At 45.4% G+C, this 22,885-nt stretch overlaps 2 protein-coding genes across 3 annotated transcripts in view; one reads left to right on the top strand and one right to left on the bottom strand.

Annotated features, from left to right (window-relative positions):
* Positions 1-22,885, bottom strand: part of VTI1B (vesicle transport through interaction with t-SNAREs 1B) — a 35,112-nt gene that overhangs the window by 10,018 nt on the left and 2,209 nt on the right. Inside the window, exon 1 of one of the 2 annotated variants that reach the window (XM_083461683.1) lies at positions 201-545. The exons of the other annotated variant lie outside the window; for it this stretch is intronic. Within the exon in view, the coding sequence (XP_083317809.1) occupies positions 201-318 (118 nt within the window). The 5' untranslated portion in view covers positions 319-545. Of the gene's footprint in view, positions 1-200; positions 546-22,885 lie in introns of those variants that run through there. 2 annotated transcript variants of the gene reach the window in all.
* Positions 6,416-22,281, top strand: LOC310686992 (retinol dehydrogenase 12-like). Its single transcript, XM_083461594.1, has 7 exons — positions 6,416-6,441; positions 9,366-9,484; positions 10,055-10,210; positions 12,453-12,557; positions 18,606-18,815; positions 20,461-20,650; positions 22,027-22,281. The coding sequence occupies exons 1-7, from the start codon at positions 6,431-6,433 to the stop codon at positions 22,127-22,129; spliced, it is 894 nt and encodes a 297-aa protein (XP_083317720.1). The 5' UTR covers positions 6,416-6,430; the 3' UTR covers positions 22,130-22,281.

Here is a 22,885-nt window from a genome sequence, read left to right on the forward strand (position 1 = left end):
GGTCAGGATGCTGCTCAGAGGCGGGTTCAGCAAAAATAAACTCAACGGCAACCCCTCTTCCTGCAGCAACCGACGCCTAGCCGGACGGCAGCGCTGCAGGATCCGGGCTTGTCGGGAGCGGGACGGGGTGGCGGAAGGGTCCGCGCACGGCTCGCCCCGTTTCCCCCCTCCCGGCTCGCTCGGGCCCCGCTGCTACGTACCAACGGCCGAGCTCCCGCGCAGTCTCTCGGGGGCTCCCCGCAGCTCCCCGTGCAAGCCGCGGAAGATCTCGTGCAGCCGCTCCAAGTGCTCCGAAGAGCCGGCGCCGCGCTCCGCCATGACGCGAAGAGGGAGCGGGAGCAAAGCGGCGCCTTCCCGAATCTGAGGCCGCCCCGGTCACCGCGGCCTGGTAATCACCGGCACCTTCTCGCAGGCGCTTCCGGGAGGAGGAGAAGCGGACGGGAGCCTTTCCTCTCCCCGAAAGGAGCTCTGCTCCGCCATCCGGGGGCCTGAAGCCGCGTCGCCGCCAGGAAGTGTCGTTTGCACAGCGCCGCCCAGCCTCTGGAGGGGAAATCATTTCCATGGAAAGAGACCTTTCAATAATAATATATGTTTTTAAATAATCTATGGCAATTTTTTATAATGCAAGCCGTTTTTGTGTTCTCCTGTTCAGAGGAGAGAGGATTAAAGCAGCAGTCTTCACCCTGTTGGAAGTTAGGCTCATTTGCTTGTACTCCCCCCCCCTCGCCTCCAATAATTTATTTGATTTTACAAGTGTAGAATTATAACAATACAAAATACATATCCATATTTAGAGATTTCTCTGAATCTCCAGAGTTCCCACCCTCCTCTCCATGGGTCCAATTGTCAATTTTTTGAAATGCATATTATTTCATATTCCATATTTTATATCTCTCTGTTGTCCATGTTATTTGCTAAATTGCAAGTGTTATTAGAATCCTGCTACTGTTTTCATCTGCTTACAGTGGTCAGATGATAACATTTGCTTGTACTTTTTATTCTGTATTTATGCTGATAATTGCTCATAACAGCTTTCAACACGGTTTGCACTGGTAGAAGTTTCCTTTCCAAAAAGTACACGTCCCATAACTTTTTATACCACAAATGTTTTTGGAGGTTAGTTAGTTTGTTGTCCTGCTTTTGCTGTGCTGCAGCCCCTCTAGAAAGCGATAATGTGGTAACACTGGAGAAGTATTGCAGAACAACTAACCTAGCAGAATGTGTGGATGGTCTAGTATAAATCCACCACTTAATGCACTCTTGGTACATCAATGGCTTGTTGTTGAGTATACTCACAGAAAAATCCTGGTCTTAAGGGACCTTCCTCCCCCCCCCCATAGGTTTACTCTACACTGGTGCTACCTTCAGGTGCACCCTCCTGGCCTTTTCCCAAAGCTTATTAGTTGTCCAAATCTTGCTCTACAAATCAGTTCAACTCCTTATCCAAATTAAGACAAAAACACTGTTATGCCAAGCATAGATCTTCTTGTATGCTTTCCCTAGTCTTTACAACTGCTTCCTGATTTAAGGGAGCTTCTCCAAATCAGCACCAATCACTCAAACATTTTACAAGACAGGGCTGCCAACGTGAATAAAATATTGTGGGGGCCCAGGTAAGCTCCGCCCCACATAATCACATGACACAGTGCACACACACCATTTGAATGAGAATGCCCATCAGCTTTGTGGGGGCCAGGCCCCTTCGAATATTTTATGGTGGGGGCCAAAGCCCCCATGGCCTCTAGGAGCTGGCTCCTATGCCACAAGACAGGAGCAACATTACAGATCCCAAATAAGAGTGGAGTTTGAAACAGTTCCAGACATAGAACAAGATGCTTAATTCATCCAATGATGACGATCCATCTCTTATCTGAAACACAAAGGGAGCATAGCACCAAACAATAGTATAGAAATATGAAATGACAATACACAGAGGAAAGCATACAAGAAGATCCCATAGTCATCACCTATAGAAACCAATTGAGACATATATTGGCTGCCTTGCAGAAGGCATTGTATTCTCTCTCTTTTTTTGTTCTTAACAATCTCTTTTATTCGCAAATACCCCCTTCCTCCTAGCAAAGGCTACAGGGGCAATTCAGTGGAGTGTTAGCAGCACTAAAAAATCCATTACATACTGTGCTTTCACATAAAGTTTAGCTTTACTTACTCGAGGGAGGCTAGTGGGGCTGAAAACTAACCCCTGGCTGTTATCTGGCTCTGCTGCTCATCACCCCTGGAGCCAGAGGGCCTTAAGTTAGGATTACTCCCTCTCTGCCCATCTTGCTTGGTATTGTGCAGAATGGCAACAGCATAAGGATCAGCAAGAGAAAAGGGGGCAGAGTGAGTTGAGGACACTATTATGATAAGGTATACAGTGGTACCTCAGGTTACATACACTTCAGGTTACGGACTCCGCTAACCCAGAATAGTACCTCGGGTTAAGAACTTTGCTTCAGGATGAGAACAGAAATCACACGGCGGAGCAGCAGCAGCAGCGGAAGGCCCCATTAGCTACCGTAAAGTGGTGCTTCAGGTTAAGAACAGACCTCCAGAATGAATTAAGAACGTAACCAGAGGTACCACTGTATTTGGTTGTAAAGCACTTTTATTTATTTCTGAAAGTACAATGGTGGCACTTTATAACTAATACTCAAAATGCTTGTTGAGTACACGGGGGTTGCTGATACAACAGTAAAGTAAAAAAGGTAAAGGACCCCTAAACGGTTAAGTCCAGTCAAAGGCAACTATGGTGTTGTGGTGCTCATCTCGCTTTCAGGCTGAGGGAGCCAGCGTTTGTCTGCAGACAGCTTTCCGGGTCATGTGACCAGCATGGCTAAACCGCTTCTGGTGCAACGGAACACTGTGATAAAAGCCAGAGCGTACAGAAACACCGTTTACCTCCCTGCCACAGCGGTACCTGTTTATCTACTGGTACTGGCATGGTTTCGAACTGCTAGGTTGGCAGGAGCTGGGACAGAGCAGTGGGATCTCACCCCATCGCAGGGATTTGAACTGCCGACCTTCCAATCGGCAAGCCCAAGAGGCTCAGTAGTTTAGACCACAGCACCACCCATGTATTCATACATGTATCCATACATGTACATACATGTTTGTATGTATACAAGTACTCCATCGCAGTCCAGGTCAGCCCCAAAGAGCTTGCTGTCATAATAGCAGAGGTGCCAATTGCTATGCAACTATGCAACTTCAGCCAACATGACTGAGCCAAGTGGACCACACAGTGTGGTGCCATCACCACGACAATGGTGCAGTGCCAGGTTCCCAAATATATTTCATGGAACTGCCCTGAGCCCAGAAAAAGGAGCATGTGTGGCCTAGTCTACTAGCCTATTTAAAGCCAGTGAGACCAGGAGCCAAGGAAGAGATGTCCAGGAGCACAGAGCTTGGCTCTAGGAGGGGAGAAGAGCAAAAGTTAATTGTGGATATCTAGTCACATAATTCCAAATAAATATGGGGTTACATTATGGGCCATTACTACATGCTGGTCATTATAGCTCCTTATTAGCTGTCATTGCTGTGTCACAGTCCTTATGACAAAGACTGACATTTTGATTTATATCTCTACAAAGCAGTTCAGCTCTTGCAAGTTACCTTATTTCTTTTGGAAGCATACTTGACTTCTCGAGCACATGACAAGTTTGAAATGGGCAATAGAATTGCTTTCAAGTTGGTTCAAACACCCTCCTTTGACTCCCTAATGGGTGTTCTCCTTTTAGCCAGTGCATGAAAATATGACATTTCTGTTCAACTTATGAACAGGTGGCAATCTCTGAGCAGTTCCTGTGCAGGCAGGGCTCATCTTGAGTTTAAAGGCTCTTTTAGAGGAATATATCTTGCTTGACCAACGTGTTATTTTTCTGAAGGTACTGTTGTGTTCTAGGAAGTGGGTTGCAGGAGGAGTATGCAACTCAAACCCTATACTGGGAATGGGAAGTGCCCCCATATCTGGAGGTGAGACAAATCATTGGCCACTGAGAAGCCTTTTCAGTTACAGTGCCCCATTCACCTCTAGAATGGAGCACATGGAAGATGGAGCAAGCTTCTTTCCTCCTGCTATTCAGGTTACAAGAAAGGAGATTCCAACTGAACATTGGGAAGAAATTTCTGACAGTAACAGCTGTTTGACAGTAGAACGGTCAGGAGAACCTCAGGAGGTTGTGGGCTCTCTTTCACTGGAGGCTTTTATGCAGAGATTAGATCGCCATCTGTCATGGATGCTTTAGTTAATATTCCTGCATTGCAGAGGATTAGACTAAATGACCCTAGGAATACTCTTCCCAGTCAGGCTCACCTGGCACCTATTCTCATGTCTTTTTTGATGCAAGGTGAAGCCCTTTTAATTTTCCCAGACATCTAAAAGCTGTTTTGAATTGGCTTTATTCAGCTGGTATGCTGGTATGCTTTTACTGTACTGCTTTGCTAATTATACTTCTTGGTAATTTTATTATTTTAATCTATTTCAAATGATTTGCTAGCCATTCTGGAAATAGTAATATTGAAGTGCAGGGTAAAGTAGAAGTGGAGGAGGAATGATAGTCAAGTACATTGCACAACTAGGCTTAAGTGGGGGATTACAGTTTACTTAAACAATATGATGCAATTTACACTGATACCGGAGATTAGATTGGAATCATTTTGTGGGTGATCTCAAAAGAGTCTGCTATGGTTAGGGTGATGTCTCATAATGGAAGTGGTGTGACACTTCCCTTGATGAATCCAGGACTGAGGTGTTTTCTGTTGTTTCGTATTTTATTTTCTGCATAAAAAGAAATAAACCAACAATAAAAAGAGTCTATTTGGGAAGAGTTTACATAAAAAGGTTGTGAGCAATCTTATGATTGATTTTGACGTGCAATCATAATAAAGTTTGTGTGCTAATCAGGGCCTGCCAGCTATGAGGCAAGGTGAGGCAACTGCTTCAGGTGGCAGGATCCACAGGGACAGTAGATTCCAATGTAGGATCTTTATTTCCCCCCTTGTTGCTGATGTAGATCTTCACTCACCCCTTCTTTCCTGGAGTATGTGTGAGGCATTTTGTGGCTCACTTCTGGTGACAAAAGTGTCTCAGGCCAGCCCTGGTGCTTAACAGCAGTACATTGGTGTAGGTATTCCCAAGGCCAAACCAACAGCTGCTATGGACCTCCTCCAGCAGAAGAGACACTATAAACATCTGCTGGCACGTAAGAAAAGGCAAGCCATTAAGAACACCTGAACATGACTTATTCAGGCAGTTAAATCCAATGATTCAGCCACATTCTGACATATCACATCTAGCCCACAAGGCTATGGCCCAACCATGGTGGACTGTCACATCCCCCCAGGGACCTGGGAGGCACACTTTCAGGAACTTTACTTGGACCGCTCTGCTGAAAATGGAAGATCTAGCCAAATTATAGGAAATCTGCCTATGTGGGCTCCAGTGATGGTGACAGAGATTAAGAACTAGGTAGCTCAGCTAAGACTGGGGAAGGCCCCAGGGGAAGGCCTAATCCCACCAGAGGCCATTAAAAACAATTTGGACTTCTGGGCCCCCACTCTGGCTTCACTCTTGACCTGCATTGACACCCATGGTCAAGTCTCCAAGGACTGGGGGCTTGCAATCATTGCCCCTATATATAAAAAGCTGATGAGATAAAACAAGATATATAGGTAGTCAACATCTATTTCTGTGTGGAATGGTGACATTTCAGTGAGAATACATACATTATATATTACCGGTACCTGTAATCCAGAAACCCAGCGGGCTGCTGCTGGATGGACAAAACACTGTTTCTTCTCCAGCAGCAGATTGCATTGTCGGGCTTCAGAGAGAGGAAGAGAAGCCTTCAAGTTACACTATTCATACTCTTTAAAAAGCGTGTTTAAGATAGCCCTTTCTATTTTTTTAAGAAAAGCTGAAACATGGGGCTCCAATTTGCAATGCACATCTGGTTCAGAAAGCAGGACTAGACCAATTTCCTGCTAAAAATCACCTTCTGGTTGCTGTTTGTGTCATAAACCCAATTGCTTTACTCTGATAGTGAGACCGAAGTACATTAACAAGTAGATGTTATAGATCAAATCCATATAGTACACTTTATTTAGAAGTTTTATGAAATAAAATAAATATAAATATAAGTATAGTGTTGGGGAAATGCACTGGAAAGTGTGGGATGAAAAATGGTTGATGCAACATTCTACACCCTCCCTCCAGATAAATCAGGATGAATGCTCAGTAAGCAGCCTGTCACTCTCTTGGTTGCTCCCAGCTATTAGCATTTGCCAACAGGTGGTGTCATAACTTTCAGTTCTTGTAATTCTTGTAATTCGTTATTTCTAATCATGTGGCACTCCTCCCACACCTCTCACTGTTTTATTTATCTCAGTCAGTTGAGAAATTTCATTTGCAGAGGAGAAGTTTTCTACAATGTCTCTCAGGTTTGGGTTTCTTTATTTCACTAGCTATCCTATGTAGGCTTTATTAACTTGTTCTCAGAACCGCAAATTTTGCATAGGCCACATGCATTTTTGTATGCAATACTGAAATAGAAGTGGACAAAACCAAGCAGGTTGCAGTCCTAACCCCACTTACCTGGGGGTAGGACTTACTTCTGAGTAGATTTGGTTAGGACTGTACTATGTGTAGATAATTTCTAACCTAATTTAATATTTTACTTTTTGCTGCACTTTTATTATGCTGGAAGTTTCCCAGAGTGGGTGAGATATAAGTAAAAAAATATTATTATTATTTAATATTCATTGAGGTTATGATTAATATCTCCTTGGCACACTGAAATGTTGTTGTTGTTTAGTCGTTTAGTCGTGTCCGACTCTTCGTGACCCCATGGACCAGAGCATGCCAGGCACTTCTGTCTTCCACTGCCTCCCGCAGTTTGGTCAAACTCATGCTGGTAGTTTCGAGAACACTGTCCAACCATCTCATCCTCTGTCATCCCCTTCTCCTTGTGCCCTCCATCTTTCCCAACATCAGGGTCTTTTCCAGGGAGTCTTCTCTTCTCATGAGGTGGCCAAAGTATTGGAGCCTCAGCTTCAGGATCTGTCCTTCCAGTGAGCACTCAGGGCTGATTTCCTTAGGAATGGATAGGTTTGATATTTTTGCAGTCCATGGGACTCTCATATCTACAATTATTGCATGCATTGTGTGGCTCCCTCTCCCTTTCCCCCTCTCTCATTAATATGCTCAAGTGGGCTCTAGCACTTTGGGGAGATTTGCTTCAGCCCTCCCTAGTGACATTCTGAAGGCTAAACTAAAAAAGGTGCCTAGGAACCTTTGGGTGAAGCCATGCGCTTTAAATGTATGGTGCAGATGTGACCTTAGGCTGCAATTGTGAGAGAAAGCCTTACTGAACTTAATGGGTATTATTTCTATTATTTCTGCAATTGTGCTACTGAACTTTTCCCTGGCTCCCTGTTGTTATGTATTATCTGCCATCTCTTTTGTCTGTATTGTCACACACACCCCAATTTTTGAGCAGCAATACATTCCAGGGAGTCTGGTGCTAATCCAGGGTTTGGCTTTCTAGGAAGAAATGTTATGAATTGGGGTGAGGGGGGCAGTCCCCTTCCAGATCTGCAATCCTGTATCCAGGGCTGGTCATTAAGTGGCCACCTAGGGTACAGACTTCAGGGGGACACAGTACTGACCTTTGAGGGGCAGTTTTATATACGTGAGTTTTTGTAATATTGTATCTTATAAATTTCTGATAATCTTATTTTTCCCCACAAGACCTCTGCCTTTGAAAATTGAAATTAGCAGTTTTGTTTGTGGGGGTGCAAGTAGTTCAACCTAGGGTGCGAAATAACTTAGCACTGGTTACTGCCTGTATCTGTGAGGGAATGCAGAAGGCGAAGGTTGCCAAACCACTTGCTTTGTCAAGAGAACAGCTTTCGCTGGCTAGTTAGGTGGTACGATTTAGCATAGCCAAAGAAGTTGCTCTGTGCCATAGAAACCAGCCTTTCCCCTCACCTGGCTGGCAAGTAGAAGAACAACAGCAGAGTAGTGTGAGGGAGCTTGAAGCTGGGAAACAGAGACATGACTTGCTCTGTGCTGGACTTTGGGGCTTCCCTAGAAACCATAGCAAGATCTATGGGGTTGCTAATCTCTATGGAGTCAAGCTCAGACAAACCTCAAATACCAAAACTAACATCCCTGGCCTATTTGTTTTCCTTCCTAGCATAGCATGGCATCCAGCCAGGTAAGAAGGAAGTGGGAATACCTACCTGCTCTTTGAAGCATCTATGGTGGTCATTATGGCAACACATCTATTTCTTACCTAACTTTTTAAGGTGTCAAAGCCATTCTGATCCTGATTGATTGATTATTGTTGTCATCGCTACATATTATCTGCCCTACACCTTAAGGTCCCAGGGGTGGGAGTGGCTTACGACATTTAAAATGCAATTATTGCACAATATTAAAAACAGATCGAAACAACTTATTTAGCCAAGGAACCAGTTTGACTGGTTCACCAGGTATCCTCTTGTAGAGTATAACCTCACAGACGAAAAATCATAGGCCTGCAAGACATCCACAGATATCATCCAGACTCATCTCCCAAACCAAATCTTTCTTCAGATTTTTGCTTAATTGGTGTTGCATTTTTTTCATTTAAAGGGATTTTTTACCATGCTCTTCAGGTCATAAAGGCTCACTGCATGTCTTAGAAAGGAAAGTCTCTGTTCTCTGGCATAGAATCTGAGGGTGCCCCCAGATTATTTTGTGGGAAAGAAGTCATGCGCACCCTGGAACTTTAGAATTCTACAGTCTAAATCCAGCTGCTTGTTGTTGTTACCGTATTTTTTGCTCTATAAGGCTCACTTTTTCCCTCCTAAAGAGTAAGGGGAAATGTGTGTGCGTCTTATGGAGCGAATGCAGGCTGCGCAGCTATCCCAGAAGCCAGAACAGCAAGAGGGATTGCTGCTTTCACTGTGCAGCAATCCCTCTTGCTGTTCTGGCTTCTGAGATTCAGAATATTTTTTTTCTTGTTTTCCTCCTCCAAAAACTAGGTGCGTCTTGTGGTCTGGTGCGTCTTATAGAGCGAAAAATACAGTATATTTTTAAACAGACTTCTTGTGGTTTGGAAAGTGATGTGGAAATGCATGAGCCAGAGGAGCAGGTTAAAGGATAGAATCACAGGATTGTAGAGTTGGGAGGGATGATGAGGGTCCTCTATTCCAACCCCTGCAAGCAGGAATCTTTTGCCCAATGTGGGGTTCAAATCCACGACCCTGACATTAATAGTCTCATGCTCTAGCATCTGAGCTACCCAGAGGAGCAGACCAAGAGAAAACCTCTATACATACCAAAGTAACATTTACGGTTGTGCTCTCTTATGTTTTAGGAAGTGGTTTGCGGGAGGAGTATGCACATCAACAGCTCGGCTGGATGGAAAGGTGGCCGTGGTCACAGGGGCTAACACTGGCATAGGGAAGGAAACTGCCAAGGACCTCGCACGAAGAGGCAAGTTGTCTGTCCATGCATCATCCACCACATGCCACTCAACCCAAATTGAGCGGGACATCTCTGAATTACAGAAGCCATCCTGTTTTTTGGTCCAGTACTCTACTGTGAGTCAGCTAGTTTGTGCCAGACCAAAAGACACTCTTTTTTGTTTTTGTTTTTTGTTTGTTTGTTTCATGCTCTCCTGCAAATTGGCTCTCTCACACCAGAGCGCTGGACCAAAAGACACTGGCTCCCACGAGAGCACCCCTATTTTCATACATTCAAGTGTATTTTTCTTGAACATAGTAATGGTTAATTAGACAAGGGCAACTACTTCAAATGCTTGAGGTGAGCTTAAAAAAGCTGAGTATTACTCCCTTCCACAATGATTCACAATTCATTGCTGCCTATAACATCTGCTGGCAAAAGGGCTTTTACATATATTTATATTTACATATTCATATTGCAGAATTTTTATATTATTTTATATTTTGTTCCATTAAAAGAAATTAGTCTAGAAAGACAGGACCAAGTTTAGAAACAGCTTGTTTGCCTTATTCCTCTTTTCTATTAATTTCCCTTTTGAAGGTGGTCGTGTCATCCTTGCCTGCAGAGATATAGCAAAAGGGGAAGCAGCAGCCCGTGAAATTATAGCCGAAACAGGGAATCAGCAAGTTATTGTGAAAAAACTGGACCTGTCTGATAGCAAATCTATACGGGCATTTGCAGAAGATTTCCTAAAAGGTATGACTGACTAAAAGTTGGCACCTGTGTAGTTACTGGTCCTAGAGATAATCTGTGTGGAGTCAAGAGTTTCATAGGTTTTGTTTAAAATAGAGAGGTATTTGTCTGGCTTCCCTATGTGTTCTTTAAACCAGGGATCAATAACCATTTTAGACCAGGGGGCACATTTTGAATTTTGAGAGAGTGCTGACTGCTCCAGTCACAAAATTGCTGTAATGGGGGCCATGGCTTGACACAACATGGCTGCCATGGCATAACACAAAAGAAAAGAAAAGAAAGAACAGTCATTGCTGATTTTCCACCCTTACCCCGCCCTTGGACATCCTCATGCTTAGCACAGGAAGCCATCTATGTCCTGCTGGTCCTGATTGTAGTGAAACAGCTGTTAAAGGCAAAAGATTCCTGTTTTCTCCATTTCTAAACAAAGCGAAGGCTGACATCCTGTAGCCATTTACCTTGTTTTATAAGTGACAAAACTGCTCCTTTCCCCTTATGGGGTACCCAAGAGCCCATATAGAGTCCTTTCATAGGTTCTCTATCAGTAGGAGAAAATAACAGAGACCAGCCAGAGCATATTGAGAAGCAAAGCAGCTAGTAAGCCTGATCTTCATTGACTGTTGCAACAGGGTGCTCCCCCACACAGGAGAGAGGAGGAGGACCCAGAACCAAGATGTGTCCACCATTATATAGACATTTTAAATTGCCCGCCCTGGAGTCCAAGACCACCCCCCAGATACATCATACCTACATCACAGAAAAGGCGGTCTACAACAAACCTGAGGGCGTTGTTTATCTCCTGGCAAGTTACCTGATTGCATTATCTGGGTTTTGGCCACTCTTTTGTTATTATAACTACTTAATTCCTGAATCTAGGTCACAGGCTCACACCCTGTTCATATCTTGAATGTGCCCTTAAGACAGGATTTGTGAGGACAGGATTTGTGAGGAAAGAGACAATGAGAAGGTTTCTCACTTTGACCTTGCAGAGAAATATTTGAGGTCACATAAATCACTTAGAAGGGAGTCTGCACATTTTGCTTCATAACTTTCCTTCTAAGAGGGCTAGAGACTTAATTTTTTTAATAGAAGCTTAGAGTCTAGGGAACCTGCCTGAGGGCACCAAAGAAGGCCTTGTGCCTGCTTGGCGATCTCCACTTTAAACCTTCCATGACAATGTTCTTCCATTTAAGAGGAGCTAACCTTTTGCTTGGAAGCTTTCCCTTGAACCTTTCTGGCACTTTGAAGCAGGAGATGGATCATTCCACAGCTTCCATTTGAATTTTGAGATGTCTTATATAAAACACCTGGCAATGTTAACTGTCAGAGACATGGTAGATGGACCTTAGGTCTGACCCAGAATAGCTATTCTTATAATCTGTCTCATTGCACTCTTGGGCACTCTTACTTGTAGGTCTGATTAAAAGGATGATATGCTTTTGAGTAAACACATTTAAGCATGTATGCCACATTTTGCCTGAAGGGTAATAATATATATGTGTGTGTAGGAATGACTGTTCAGCTCTTTAGATATAATAAACCCTGTTAATGATAGTAGTGTTCTATCCAAAACATGTGTCACTCAGAATGGACACAGGGTATATTATATATTTAGCTAACAATAAAGGTTTAGAGATAATTGTTAAATAAATAATAGTCCATGAAGTTGGACTACTACAATTGCCAAAACCCATACAAAATGGGTATGTATGCACTTGAGCAATAAGGATACATATGATATTCACTGGAAATTACTCTGAGGTAATAGCCCATTCATATAATCCATTTCTTTCCCACTAGTGCTTCCATTTATTTATTTATCCTGTCACATGGTCCAACAGGTGGTGGTATCTCACTATTTCCCTAAACTAGTAGAAGATCTTGGCAAGAACCATCAACCCTCTGTCTGATAGAAGTTTAAATTCCCTCCACCTGCCAGTCCCATTGGTTAAACTGTAAAGTTTTTCTGTAGACTGAGTAACACAGTCTAATATTTCCTCACTTAGTATTTGCTAATTATTTTAATCAATTTACTATACTGTACTTCCTTGTTCCCAACATATATATTCACAGTAACCTTAAATCATAGAATAAAATAAAGCATCAAATAAAGCATCTATGACAGATAGGTGGCAATGTAACCAAATGCTAGTTATGATAAGAGCCTTGCTCCTTAAAACATCTCAATCTTCTTGTCTTTGGTATTTTCTGCTTAATACCCAATCTCGGCCATTATTTCCTGTAGAGGAGAAGAAGCTCCATATCCTCATCAACAATGCAGGGGTGATGATGGTTCCCTATTCCAAGACTGCTGATGGTTTTGAAATGCATATTGGAGTCAATCACCTTGGTAAGATCATGAGACATTGATGTGATAAATGGATATATTACCTGGCTTCTCTTTGCCTTTGCTTATCTTCCCTGCTCTTTCCCCCAGATTTCACAGATTATTCCTGTATTTGTAAACCTGAGTTTATACAGGAAAAGCATAGAGACAGGCGTTGTTGAGGGTAACACCATGAGGATTACACAAATTAAATTTGAACGCAAAAAGTTATAGACACACTGTAAACTCCAGTATGGACAGGCCCCAAGTCACAGTCCCCTGGAGATTTAATTAAATTATTTATACTGTGCCCATCTTGGTTGAATTTCATATATTCATTTGAACTAACCAGCCAATTTTTTGGTTATCTATTTCTAGTTGATTTATAGTACAGTAAAATTAATGTGATTTTGTTTGATTTTTTTAAAAAACCATAATGTGTTTACATTATTGTGAGTACTATTTTTGTTCTAAAGGTTAGTTTTACATTATACATATGTGTGCCCATAAGCTCTAGAAAAAGGTAAAGGTAAAGGACCCCTGACAGTTACTGTAAGTCCAGTCACAGACGACTTTGGGGTTGCGGCGCTCATCTCACTTTACAGGCCGAGGGAGCAGACGTTTGTCCTCAGACAGTTTTTCCAGGTCATGTGGCCAGCATGACTAAGCCGCTTCTGGCAAAACCAGAGCAGCGCACGGAAATTTATCTATTTGCACTTTGGCGTGCTTTTGAACTGCTAGGTCGGCAGGAGCAGGGACCGAGCAACAGGAGCTCACCCTGTCGCGGGGATTTGAACTGCCGACCTTTTGATCGGCAAGCCCAAGGCTCAGTGGTTTACACCACAGCGTCAGCCATGTCTGAAAGAGGTGTGTGCTGCCAAAGCCGGCATAGATAAAACTCCAGGCTTGCTGCCAGTTACAATCTTTTTGATTCAAAAGAACGTTTCCAGAGCTTCAAAGCATGTCCGACCCTGTCGGCAAAGATGCCTCGTCTGGCTTTTTTTTACGTTTTCTTGCCCAACATGCTAGTCGGCGGAAACCCCGCCTCTGATTTCCTCTGTTCAAAGAATAACTGGTTCCGGGCTCAGCCTCCCCCCTCCCTGCCTCCTCTTCACTGTCAGACAACAGACTACTAATTATCTCTTTCGGCTCTCTATAAGTGCTGGTCTCTTTCCTTAGCTCTTTTGCCGTTTGCCTCTCCCTGACACCCACCCCCTCCTCAAAGGCCCCCTCCCGCTCAGGAGACCCGACTGTACCCATCTCTCTTTCCTCTGGGGTGGTAGGGGAGAAGCCAGCAAAACTACCCTCCTCCTCATCCGTCTCATCGAACACCCCCTCCAACCCCAGTTCCTGGTGTTCCCCAATAGATGCCTTCATCCTCGTCCGATGATGGGAAACCTTCAAATTCCTCTTCGTCATCTGTTGTTTCGAACACCTGTTGAAAGAACCTACCCCGGGTTTTGGGTTTGTCAGGGGAAAAACTGTGGAACTCCTCCACCAGACCCTTGTCGGTGAAACTGTCTTCCGGGACCCAGGTATTCTCTGATGTCGGGGCCCCTTCCCACGCCACCAAATATTCCAAATTCCCCCCTGTAATGTGTATGGGTTGCTCGTGTGTAAGTTGCCACCTCTCCAGGCTTTGTTGCCTTGCTAAACCTTTAGTCTGGGCAGCCCTTCACTTCGTGGCTGCCTCAGTCGCTAGCAGAATCCGTCAGTGGGCGTTTCTTAAATCTTTTCCAACATAAAAGTTGTTTGACACCCAGTCTCCTCCACAAACTGTTCGGCTGCAGGAACACTCCACGACTCCTCTCCCCTTCCCAGGAAATCCCTTGGATGACGCCCATGATTGGCAAAGAACGGAGTCATCCCAGTGGATACATTCTCCGTGTTATTGTAAGCAAACTCTGCCAGGGCTAGTTTGTCCACCCAATCGTTCTGTTTTTGACTCACGTAACACCGCAAATACTGTTGCAAAACAGCATTCGCCCTCTCCGCTTGCCCATTGGTCTCGGGGTGCCTAGCTGTCGTGAAACTCACTTCCACCTGCAGCAACCCCATGAGCTTGCGCCAAAAGCGTGAGGTGAATTGAGCCCCCTGGTCCAAAACCACCCGTGCAGGTACCCCATGCAACCTAAACACATGCTCTACAAACAGCTTGGCTGTTTCTTCCGCCATCACGGCACATGAACAGGTCACGAAATGGCACATTTTGGTCAGGAGATCCACCACCACCATGATAGCGGTCTTACCCTTACATCTGGGCAGATCAGTGATAAAATCCACCCCCACTACCTCCCATGGCTTTCCGGGTGTCGGCAACGGTTCCAGCAACCCCACTGGTGCCGCCCTTTCCCCTTTGGCCCTCTGGCATGTGTCACACCCTCTCACATATTCCTTTACATCCTCTCTCACCCTGGGCCACCAAAATTCCCGGGTGACCAGTAGCATGGTCTTATGCTGTCCAAAATGCCCTGCCGTGCAGCTGTCGTGGAGTTGCTTGAGAATTCTGCCCCGAAGGTTTTCACCTGGAACATACAAGGCCCCCCTATGGTACAGGAGCCCCCCTTTCACTTCAAAAACCCCCTCGGCGCCCCTTTTTCTCTTAACTCCCCCATCTTTTGTCTGGCAAAGTCATAGTCTCTGAGCAGTTGCATTAGTTCATCGTCCTTGACCAACGTCCCCCCACACATCCATTTGCTCTCGGGGAACATCAGCCTTGCCACCGGAGGTCCTTCTCCTGTCATATACTCGGGTTTCCGGGGCAGCACATCCGCCCTCGCATTCTGCTCTCCTGGCACATATTGGATCTTAAAGTTGAAGTTGGCAAAGAACTCTGCCCATCTTATCTGTCTCTGGCACAACACCCGTGCCGTACACCAGTACTCCAAATTTTTGTGGTCCGTGCACACCAAAATTTGGTGCTTTGCCGCAATCAGGAAGTGCCTCCATTGTTTGAAAGCAGCGACGATCGAAAGCAATTCTTTATCATAGATGGTGTAGTTCTGCTCCGATTTGTTCAGTTTCCGTGAAAAAAAGGCACACGGCCGCCACTCCCCCTTTTGATCTGGCTGCAGCAGCACCGCCCCTATCGCCTGATCAGATGCATCTGCCTCCACACATAGTGGTTGAGCGGGGTCGACGTGGATCAGTTGCTCCTCCAAAGCGAAAGCCCTCTTAAGCTTCTCAAACCCTTCTTGGGCCTCCTGCATCCACTGAAACCTTTTCTTGACACTGAGACAGTCTGTTATTGGCGCAGTCAGTTTCGCGAAATCCTTGATGAATTTCCTGTAGAAATTGCTGAAACCCAGGAAACGCTGAACATCTTTCCTGGTCTTGGGGCTCTCCCATTCCACCACCGCCTTCACTTTCTCCGGATCCATGGCCAAACCCTGGTCCGACAGCCGGTACCCCAGGAATTCGACTTCCTTTGCGTGGAACTGACATTTCTCCAGCTTGACCCACAAGCGATGCTCCTTAAGTTTGCTCAGGACCTGACGTACGTCCTTCACGTGCTGTTTCTCATCTTCAGAGTACACTAGCAAGTCGTCCAAAAAGAAAACGCAGTTCTTGTACAGCAAAGGTCCTAGTACGTGGTGCATGAAGGCTTGGAAACAGTGACTTATGCACTGCAAACCGAAGGGCATGACGAGATACTCAAACGCCCCCAGCGGGGTGAACATGGTGGTCTTCCACTCATCCCCCTCTCGCACTCGGATGAGGTTGTATGCCCCCCGGAGGTCCACCTTGGTGAAAATCTTCCCTTTCCGCACCCGGGCCAGAACATCGTTGAGCCTCGGCATTGGGAAAGCCACCGGTTCTGTCAGGCTGTTCAGCATTCTAAAGTCCACTACAAGCCTCCTCTCTTTAGTCGATTTCTTGTCCACGAAGAACACGGGGCTCCCCCCTGCCGCCTTGGATTCCCTGATGAACCCCTTTCTTAGATTTTTCTCAATAAAATCCTTTAGGTCCTTGATCTCCCCCTCCGACATGGAATAGGTCTTTCCCACGGGCAACGTGGCCCCCGGGACCAGGTTGATCTGACAATCATATGGTCGATGCAGTGGCAACGCATCAGCCTCTTTCTCGCTGAACACCTCCTGTAGATCCCTGTAACAGGACGGGATCTCGGTCGTCCCCGCTCTGCATGCTGCTGCCCTCCTACCTTCCGTTTGTTGAGGTTGCTCTAGACCCAGGCAGTTCTCCATGCAGTGCGTCGAACCGAACGTCCGGGACCGTTGATGCCAGGAAACCACTGGATCGTGCAAAGCCAATCAGCTCATGTCCAATATGATAGGCGGACCCACCAGCGTGGCCACGTGAAAGGCAATGACCTCGGAGTGGGTAGACACCCGCATCCGCATTGGAGGTGTTCGATGCGTCACTTCACCTCCCAGCATTTCTCTTCCATCAATTGTGGTCACTTGCAGCGGAAAATCCAAAGGCCTCAGGTTCAGTTGGTGCTGCGCTGCAAACTCCTTGCTAAAAAAAGGACGCTGAAGCTCCAGAATCAACTAGGGCCAACTCCTCCACCGCCTGGCCATTTGGGAGTTCTAGGACCGCCTTCAACACTATGCTTGCTTTGGGGTGCCCAAACCGAGGACTTTTGGTGCTGCTCCCTCCTGGCTGTTGCCCCGGTCCCCCACCAGCCAGGCTTCTCCGTTTCCCGAAGGCTGGGCTTTCTCTGCCTCTGCCTGTTGAGTGGCCCCCACCATTCCCTGCCAGTTACGACGCTCTGGACACACTCTGGCAAAGTGCCCAGTTTTCTGACACACAAAACACCTCTTTGCCGCTTGCCAGTCTTTTTTCTTCTTCCCGCCCGACCGTTGTGCTTTCAAACTCTCCCGCGCCCGGGCTGTGCCTATCTCCATGGGCTCCTGCTCTTGTCGACGTTCTGAGGCAGCTGCAGGCATTTCAAGAATGCGGTCACCATGGAAACTCCGCTCTCTGCCTTGCTTCCTTTCCCGCCATCTGGCTTCCTGTCTCAAACCCACCGCAAGAGCAGCCTTCATTAATTCGTCCATGTTTTTAGGGCGGGGGCCCCTCGCAAGCTCGTCCTTAATTTCTGGGTTCAGTCCATTTTTAAACAAAGCTTGTACAGGGTCTGCTTCTAAATCCCGACCCACTTTCTGCACGAGCATAGTGAATTCTGACCAGTGACTGCGTACCATGGATTTGCCTTGTTTCAAAGCCAAAAGCTCCTCCTGTGTCTTGTCAATTAAACTTTGATCTGCATAGATAAAGTCCATAGCTTGCCAAAACTTGGCCACATTTCTGAGGGCTTCATTATTCGAGGCTATTAACGACCATATCCAACTTCTAGCCCATCCCGACAGGTGCCTAATTATGTGAGCAACTTTCTGGGCATCGTCCCCAAACTGAGCCGGTTGGAGCTCTAAAAAATATTTCATCTCAGTTTTGAAATCCAAGTAACTTTCCGGGTTGCCATGGAACCTTTCCACCCACACTGGCTTGCCCCCATCTGCTGATAGCCCACCTGTGGGTCCTCTCTGAGCAGCTCTGGCTTCTTCCAGACGGGCCTGCAAGTCGGACGATCTCTGTTCCAGAGCGACATTTCTCTTCCTCAGCTCCAACACCTCCTTCTCCATTCTGAGGCTTATTCCTTATTCCACCAGCTTTTCAGCAGCAAGGGAGACGAGGCATGCTGAAAGAGATGTGTGCTGCCAAAGCCGGCATAGATAAAACTCCAGGCTCGCTGCCAGTTACAATCATTTTGATTTATTTACAAAGTTCAAAAGAACGTTTCCAGAGCTTCAAAGCATGTCCGACCCTGTCGGCAAAGATGCCCCGTCTGGCTTTTTTTTAACGTTTTCTTGCCCAACATGCTAGTTGGCTGAAACCCCGCCTCTGATTTCCTCTGTTCAAAGAATAACTGGTTCCGGGCTCAGCCTCCCCCCTCCCTGCCTCCTCTTCGCTGTCAGACGACAGACTACTAATTATCTCTTTCGGCTCTCTATAAGTGCTGGTCTCTCCCCTTAGCTCTTTTGCCGTTTGCCTCTCCCTGACAACGTCCGTAAGCTCTAGTAAATAATTGTAAATCTCCTCTCCCTTTAGGGCATTTTCTCTTAACATTCCTGCTGCTGGACCGTTTGAAAGAGTCAGCCCCAGCTCGGATAGTGAATGTGGCTTCACACCTCCATGCTTCTTGGCGGATAAACTTCGAGAACCTGCAGGGAGAGAAATACTACAATGGGTTCCTGGCATACTGTCAAAGCAAACTGGCTAATGTTCTGTTTACCAGGGAGCTGGCTCGTAAATTGCAAGGTGAGCTCTAAGAATGAAATGCTAATGGCGCACAACCACTCATATGTACGTATAGAATAGGGTTGCCCATAGCCAAAGCCTGGATGTGAGAGGAAGGGGGAAGTCACAGATTACTGAAAGGTTGCACGCATGAGAGACACCCCAATCTCCAAGCGGTGAGAGACTCTAGGGATACCAGCACTTACCCAGTGTTCAGCTTTCTTGGAATGAGGTCAGTGGAGACTGTGGTGTCTTTAAGATATATGGTTTTATTTACACATACATACAATCTCAGCATATGATGGAGGGGCTCATAGCATTAGCACACCATAGATCTTGCTTCCTCATTTATTTGCTGGGAGCCCCAAAGTCCAGCACAGAGGTAAACATGTCTCTCTTCCAGGCAGTGGCGTAGCGTGGGTTGTCAGCACCCGGGGCAAGGCAAGTAATTTGCGCCCCCTAACCCGTGGATTTGTGCCCCCTAACCCTAACCCCCAGATGTTGCGCCCGGTGCGGCCGCCCCCCTGCACCCCCACGCGATGCCACTGCTCCCAGGCGCTGCAGCATCTCCCCACTTCCCCTCTCACTCGCAAGCAACTTTCCAGCTCTCAGCTCCTTTGTTGTCCTTTTGCTTCTTTGTCACCTAGATGCAGCTAATTTCAACATAGCTCATTCCTTTGAAGTGAAGCAGAGCACTACATTGGCTGTCTGGTCTTTGAATTCAAAGAGCTTGCCTGACTGGCTCCCAACCTCCCCCAACCTCGTAACCATAGCTGGGTTGAAATTTAATGGACGCATCAGAATGAAATGACTCTGCATTTAAAATTCCTTACGGGAAAGCTATTAAAAGTATGATTTGGAGTTGTGGGTAGAGAAAAGGTTAGGCATCACCACATCACCTCTATGTTTCTCATTGCCCCAGTGAGGAATTTTAAATATTGCACATTGAAAGGGGCCATTGGGCTAACCTGACATGCATTTTGTAGGCGTTGGATGTCTAAATTGTCCTAATATTGTATCTTACCCATGCCATTGCCAGTGGCTTCTAATGTTATCTAAATTAAGGGTTTCCGGGGATTTATGAATCCACTTTCCACAGTCTCAAATGCTTCATTATCCCCAAGGATGTTTCAGCCAAGCCATCTCACTGCTGTCTTTCCTCTCAGTTCAAACTCAAACTGGTTCCGAATGCTTATTTGCTCCCTATGGCAAGCTCTGATAAGTGTTGCTAGTTCCCAAACTGTGCTGGGCATTGCACTTCAAGACTGCAGGGAGAGAGGGAGATCCCCAGCCATCAAGACAGATTAACATTCTGTTCATTCCCGCCCCCCCCCCAAGTATGTAAACCATTCATTTGGTATGCTATAACAGATTTCAATTTAAGAGATGTTAACTTTTTGCTGTTTTATTTTTATATATATATATATATATATATATATATATATATATATTGTGGTGTTTTTTTTAATGGCTTTGTTAAACCCTCAATACTAATTGAGTGCTGCACAAGGTTCTGTGCATTGCAATGATATTGTGTGTATTACAGTGAAAAGGCTGGCCAAATACTACCTGCCTTACAGGGTACATGGGAACAATATTACTCCTTTCCTTTTGAACCTTTGGATTCATATATTTCGGTTGATGTTTCTGCTTTATGTTTTTCTAGGCACTGGAGTTACTGTCAATGCTTTACATCCTGGTGTGGTTGATTCTGAATTGTCACGTTACTCATATTCGTCAGGAATTTTTAAAGGGCTGTTTCGCTTCACGTTTAAGACACCAAAAGAAGGAGCCCAGACCAGTATTTACTGTGCAGTGGCAAAGGAACTGGAGTCAGTGAGTGGGCAATATTTCAGGTGGGTCTGGGATTGTGATTTGCAGTTGGAATACAGACATCTGGATCCAGCACATCTGGATAAAGTTTTCTGTGGTAATGCTCAGAGGTGCCCACATCAGACCCAGAAGGCAATATTAAAATGGCACATTGCACATTGAAAGAAAGAGATCATATGCAATAGCTCTAACTTAAAAATAGCAGTGTGGACATGGGTTGTGAGAAGTCTTTGCCTCTGGTACAGCAGACACAGTGCAATTGCTCCTTTGAACTATTAAAGGTAAAGGTAAAGGACCCTTGACAGTTAAGTCTAGTCATGAACGACTCTGGGGTTTTGATGCTCATCTCACTTTACTGGCCAAGGGAGCCGACATTTGTCCGCAGACAGTTTTTCTGAATCATGTGGCCAGCATGACTAAGCCACTGCTGGCGAAACCAGAGCAGTGCACAGAAACGCCATTTACTTTCCCCGCCGGAGCGGTACCTATTTATCTACTTGCACTTTGACGTGCTTTCGAACTGCTAGGTTGGCAGGAGCTGGGACCGAGCAACGCGGGGATTTGTCCTAGGCCCTAGGCTCAGTGGTTTAGACCACAGCACCACCCACATCCCATCTTCAAACTATACAGAAGCTATACAGAAATAACAAAGCTATTATCAGGAACATCCAGACAGAAGAAAAGCCCGTTTCATACATAGTCAATCTCGGGGGGGGGGGGTGTCATATACCAAAATTTGCCCCTTACCTTTTCAACGGTGGGCAGGACAGCTTCTTTATCTTGTGAACTGCCCTGAGTTTTTCGGATGAAGGGCAGTATATAAATTTAATAAACAACACCAACAATAATTCATTATTATTTTTTGTAACTTGAGAAATGACAAGCAGTTTGCTGTCAGTGGGCTGGCCACTAATTCCTTCACTCTCAAATGATTTGGATGCAGCTTCAGTTTGGGGGGGGGGCAAGCTGCAACAAAGCCATAGTGTCTCCTTATCGGCAACCACCATGTTTTGTGGCAACTGTCTCAGCCACCAATGACTGCAAAAATTAGGCAAAGTGCAGTAGACAGTGCCCCATACAAAAACAATGAAAACATCCCCTTTGTTCAGGAGTTTGAATTTGCTCTGATGTGATCACTCAGTTAATAGGTTTGGCTATTCCTCGTCTTACTTGTCAACCCTATTGAATTGTCTGAGACTTACTTCTCAGTAAACATGTATAGGATTGTGCTGCTGGGGTAACCTTAGCCCACTGTTGTCCATAAACCCAATTTGCTATCATATTGATTTGGGAAATACGCTCAATGTTTACTCAGAATTCTGATTCTTTGATGGTTTTGAATGGCTTAACAAATGATTAACAAAGTGCCTAATGAATATTTCTTTTTTTCTTTCTACAGTGACTGTAGACCAGCCTGGGTTGCTCCTCAGGCTCGTAACAAAGAGACCGCAAAAAAGCTCTGGCAAGTCAGCTGTGAGCTGATGGGCATCCAGTGGGAGTGAACTGGGGTGGGTCTGTGGTTGACATTCGTAGACAGAATGTGAAGGCAACCAGAAAGAAATAAACTATCCTTATCTTCTCATGTGTGGATGTCAGTGTCTAGCAGGCACTTTATAAACATAGATTGTATATTAATAAAATATGTTCTAATCAACACTGAGTTCTACTCTTTGGTGACCTGAAGACAGTGATACTTAGCTGCAAACACATAACTGCTTCCCTGGGGGGAAAAAGTGAATCTGCCCTAATTGGTTTGTCATATAACTTTCACATGTAAACCTGTTAGATTGGTTGGATTTTGAGAAATTATCCCTACATAGAGGAGGGCAAAAGTATTTTTTTTAATGTGCTGAGTCAGAATCTTCTTCCTTCACTTCACATTGAAAACTCTTTTTAAAAAAACCACAAAACACTGCACGCTTTATCTGAAATTGGAAGTCTGTAGTCACATCCACACCAAACATTTAAAGCACATTTGTACCATTTTGACAGTCATGGCTCCCCACAAAGTATCCTGAGAACTGTAGTTTACCCCCCCAAGCTACAATTCCCAGCACCCTTAAAATTACAGTTCTCAGGATTCTTTGAGGAAAGCCAAGCTTAGGGTTGAACCAGTGAAGGCGGTGAAGGTCCTGTGTGAGTGCCTGGAGGCGGTTGGAGGATGGATGGCGGCTCACAGTGAAAGGAAACAGTTAGGGTTACCCCAAACAGCCCTAAAAACTGTTTGTGAATTCTCCCCCCAGCCAGACCTCGCCTCA

Source organism: Podarcis liolepis, assembly GCF_965112155.1.
Source record: "Podarcis liolepis genome assembly, chromosome: 1".
In the NCBI taxonomy this organism is placed as follows: domain Eukaryota; kingdom Metazoa; phylum Chordata; class Lepidosauria; order Squamata; family Lacertidae; genus Podarcis; species Podarcis liolepis.

Coding starts and splice junctions, on each gene's coding strand:
- LOC310686992 (XM_083461594.1), top strand. Junction 10,211..12,452: donor TGCAGAAGATTTCCTAAAAG/GTATGACTGACT, acceptor TATTTCCTGTAG/AGGAGAAGAAGCTCCATATC. Junction 18,816..20,460: donor GCTGGCTCGTAAATTGCAAG/GTGAGCTCTAAG, acceptor ATGTTTTTCTAG/GCACTGGAGTTACTGTCAAT.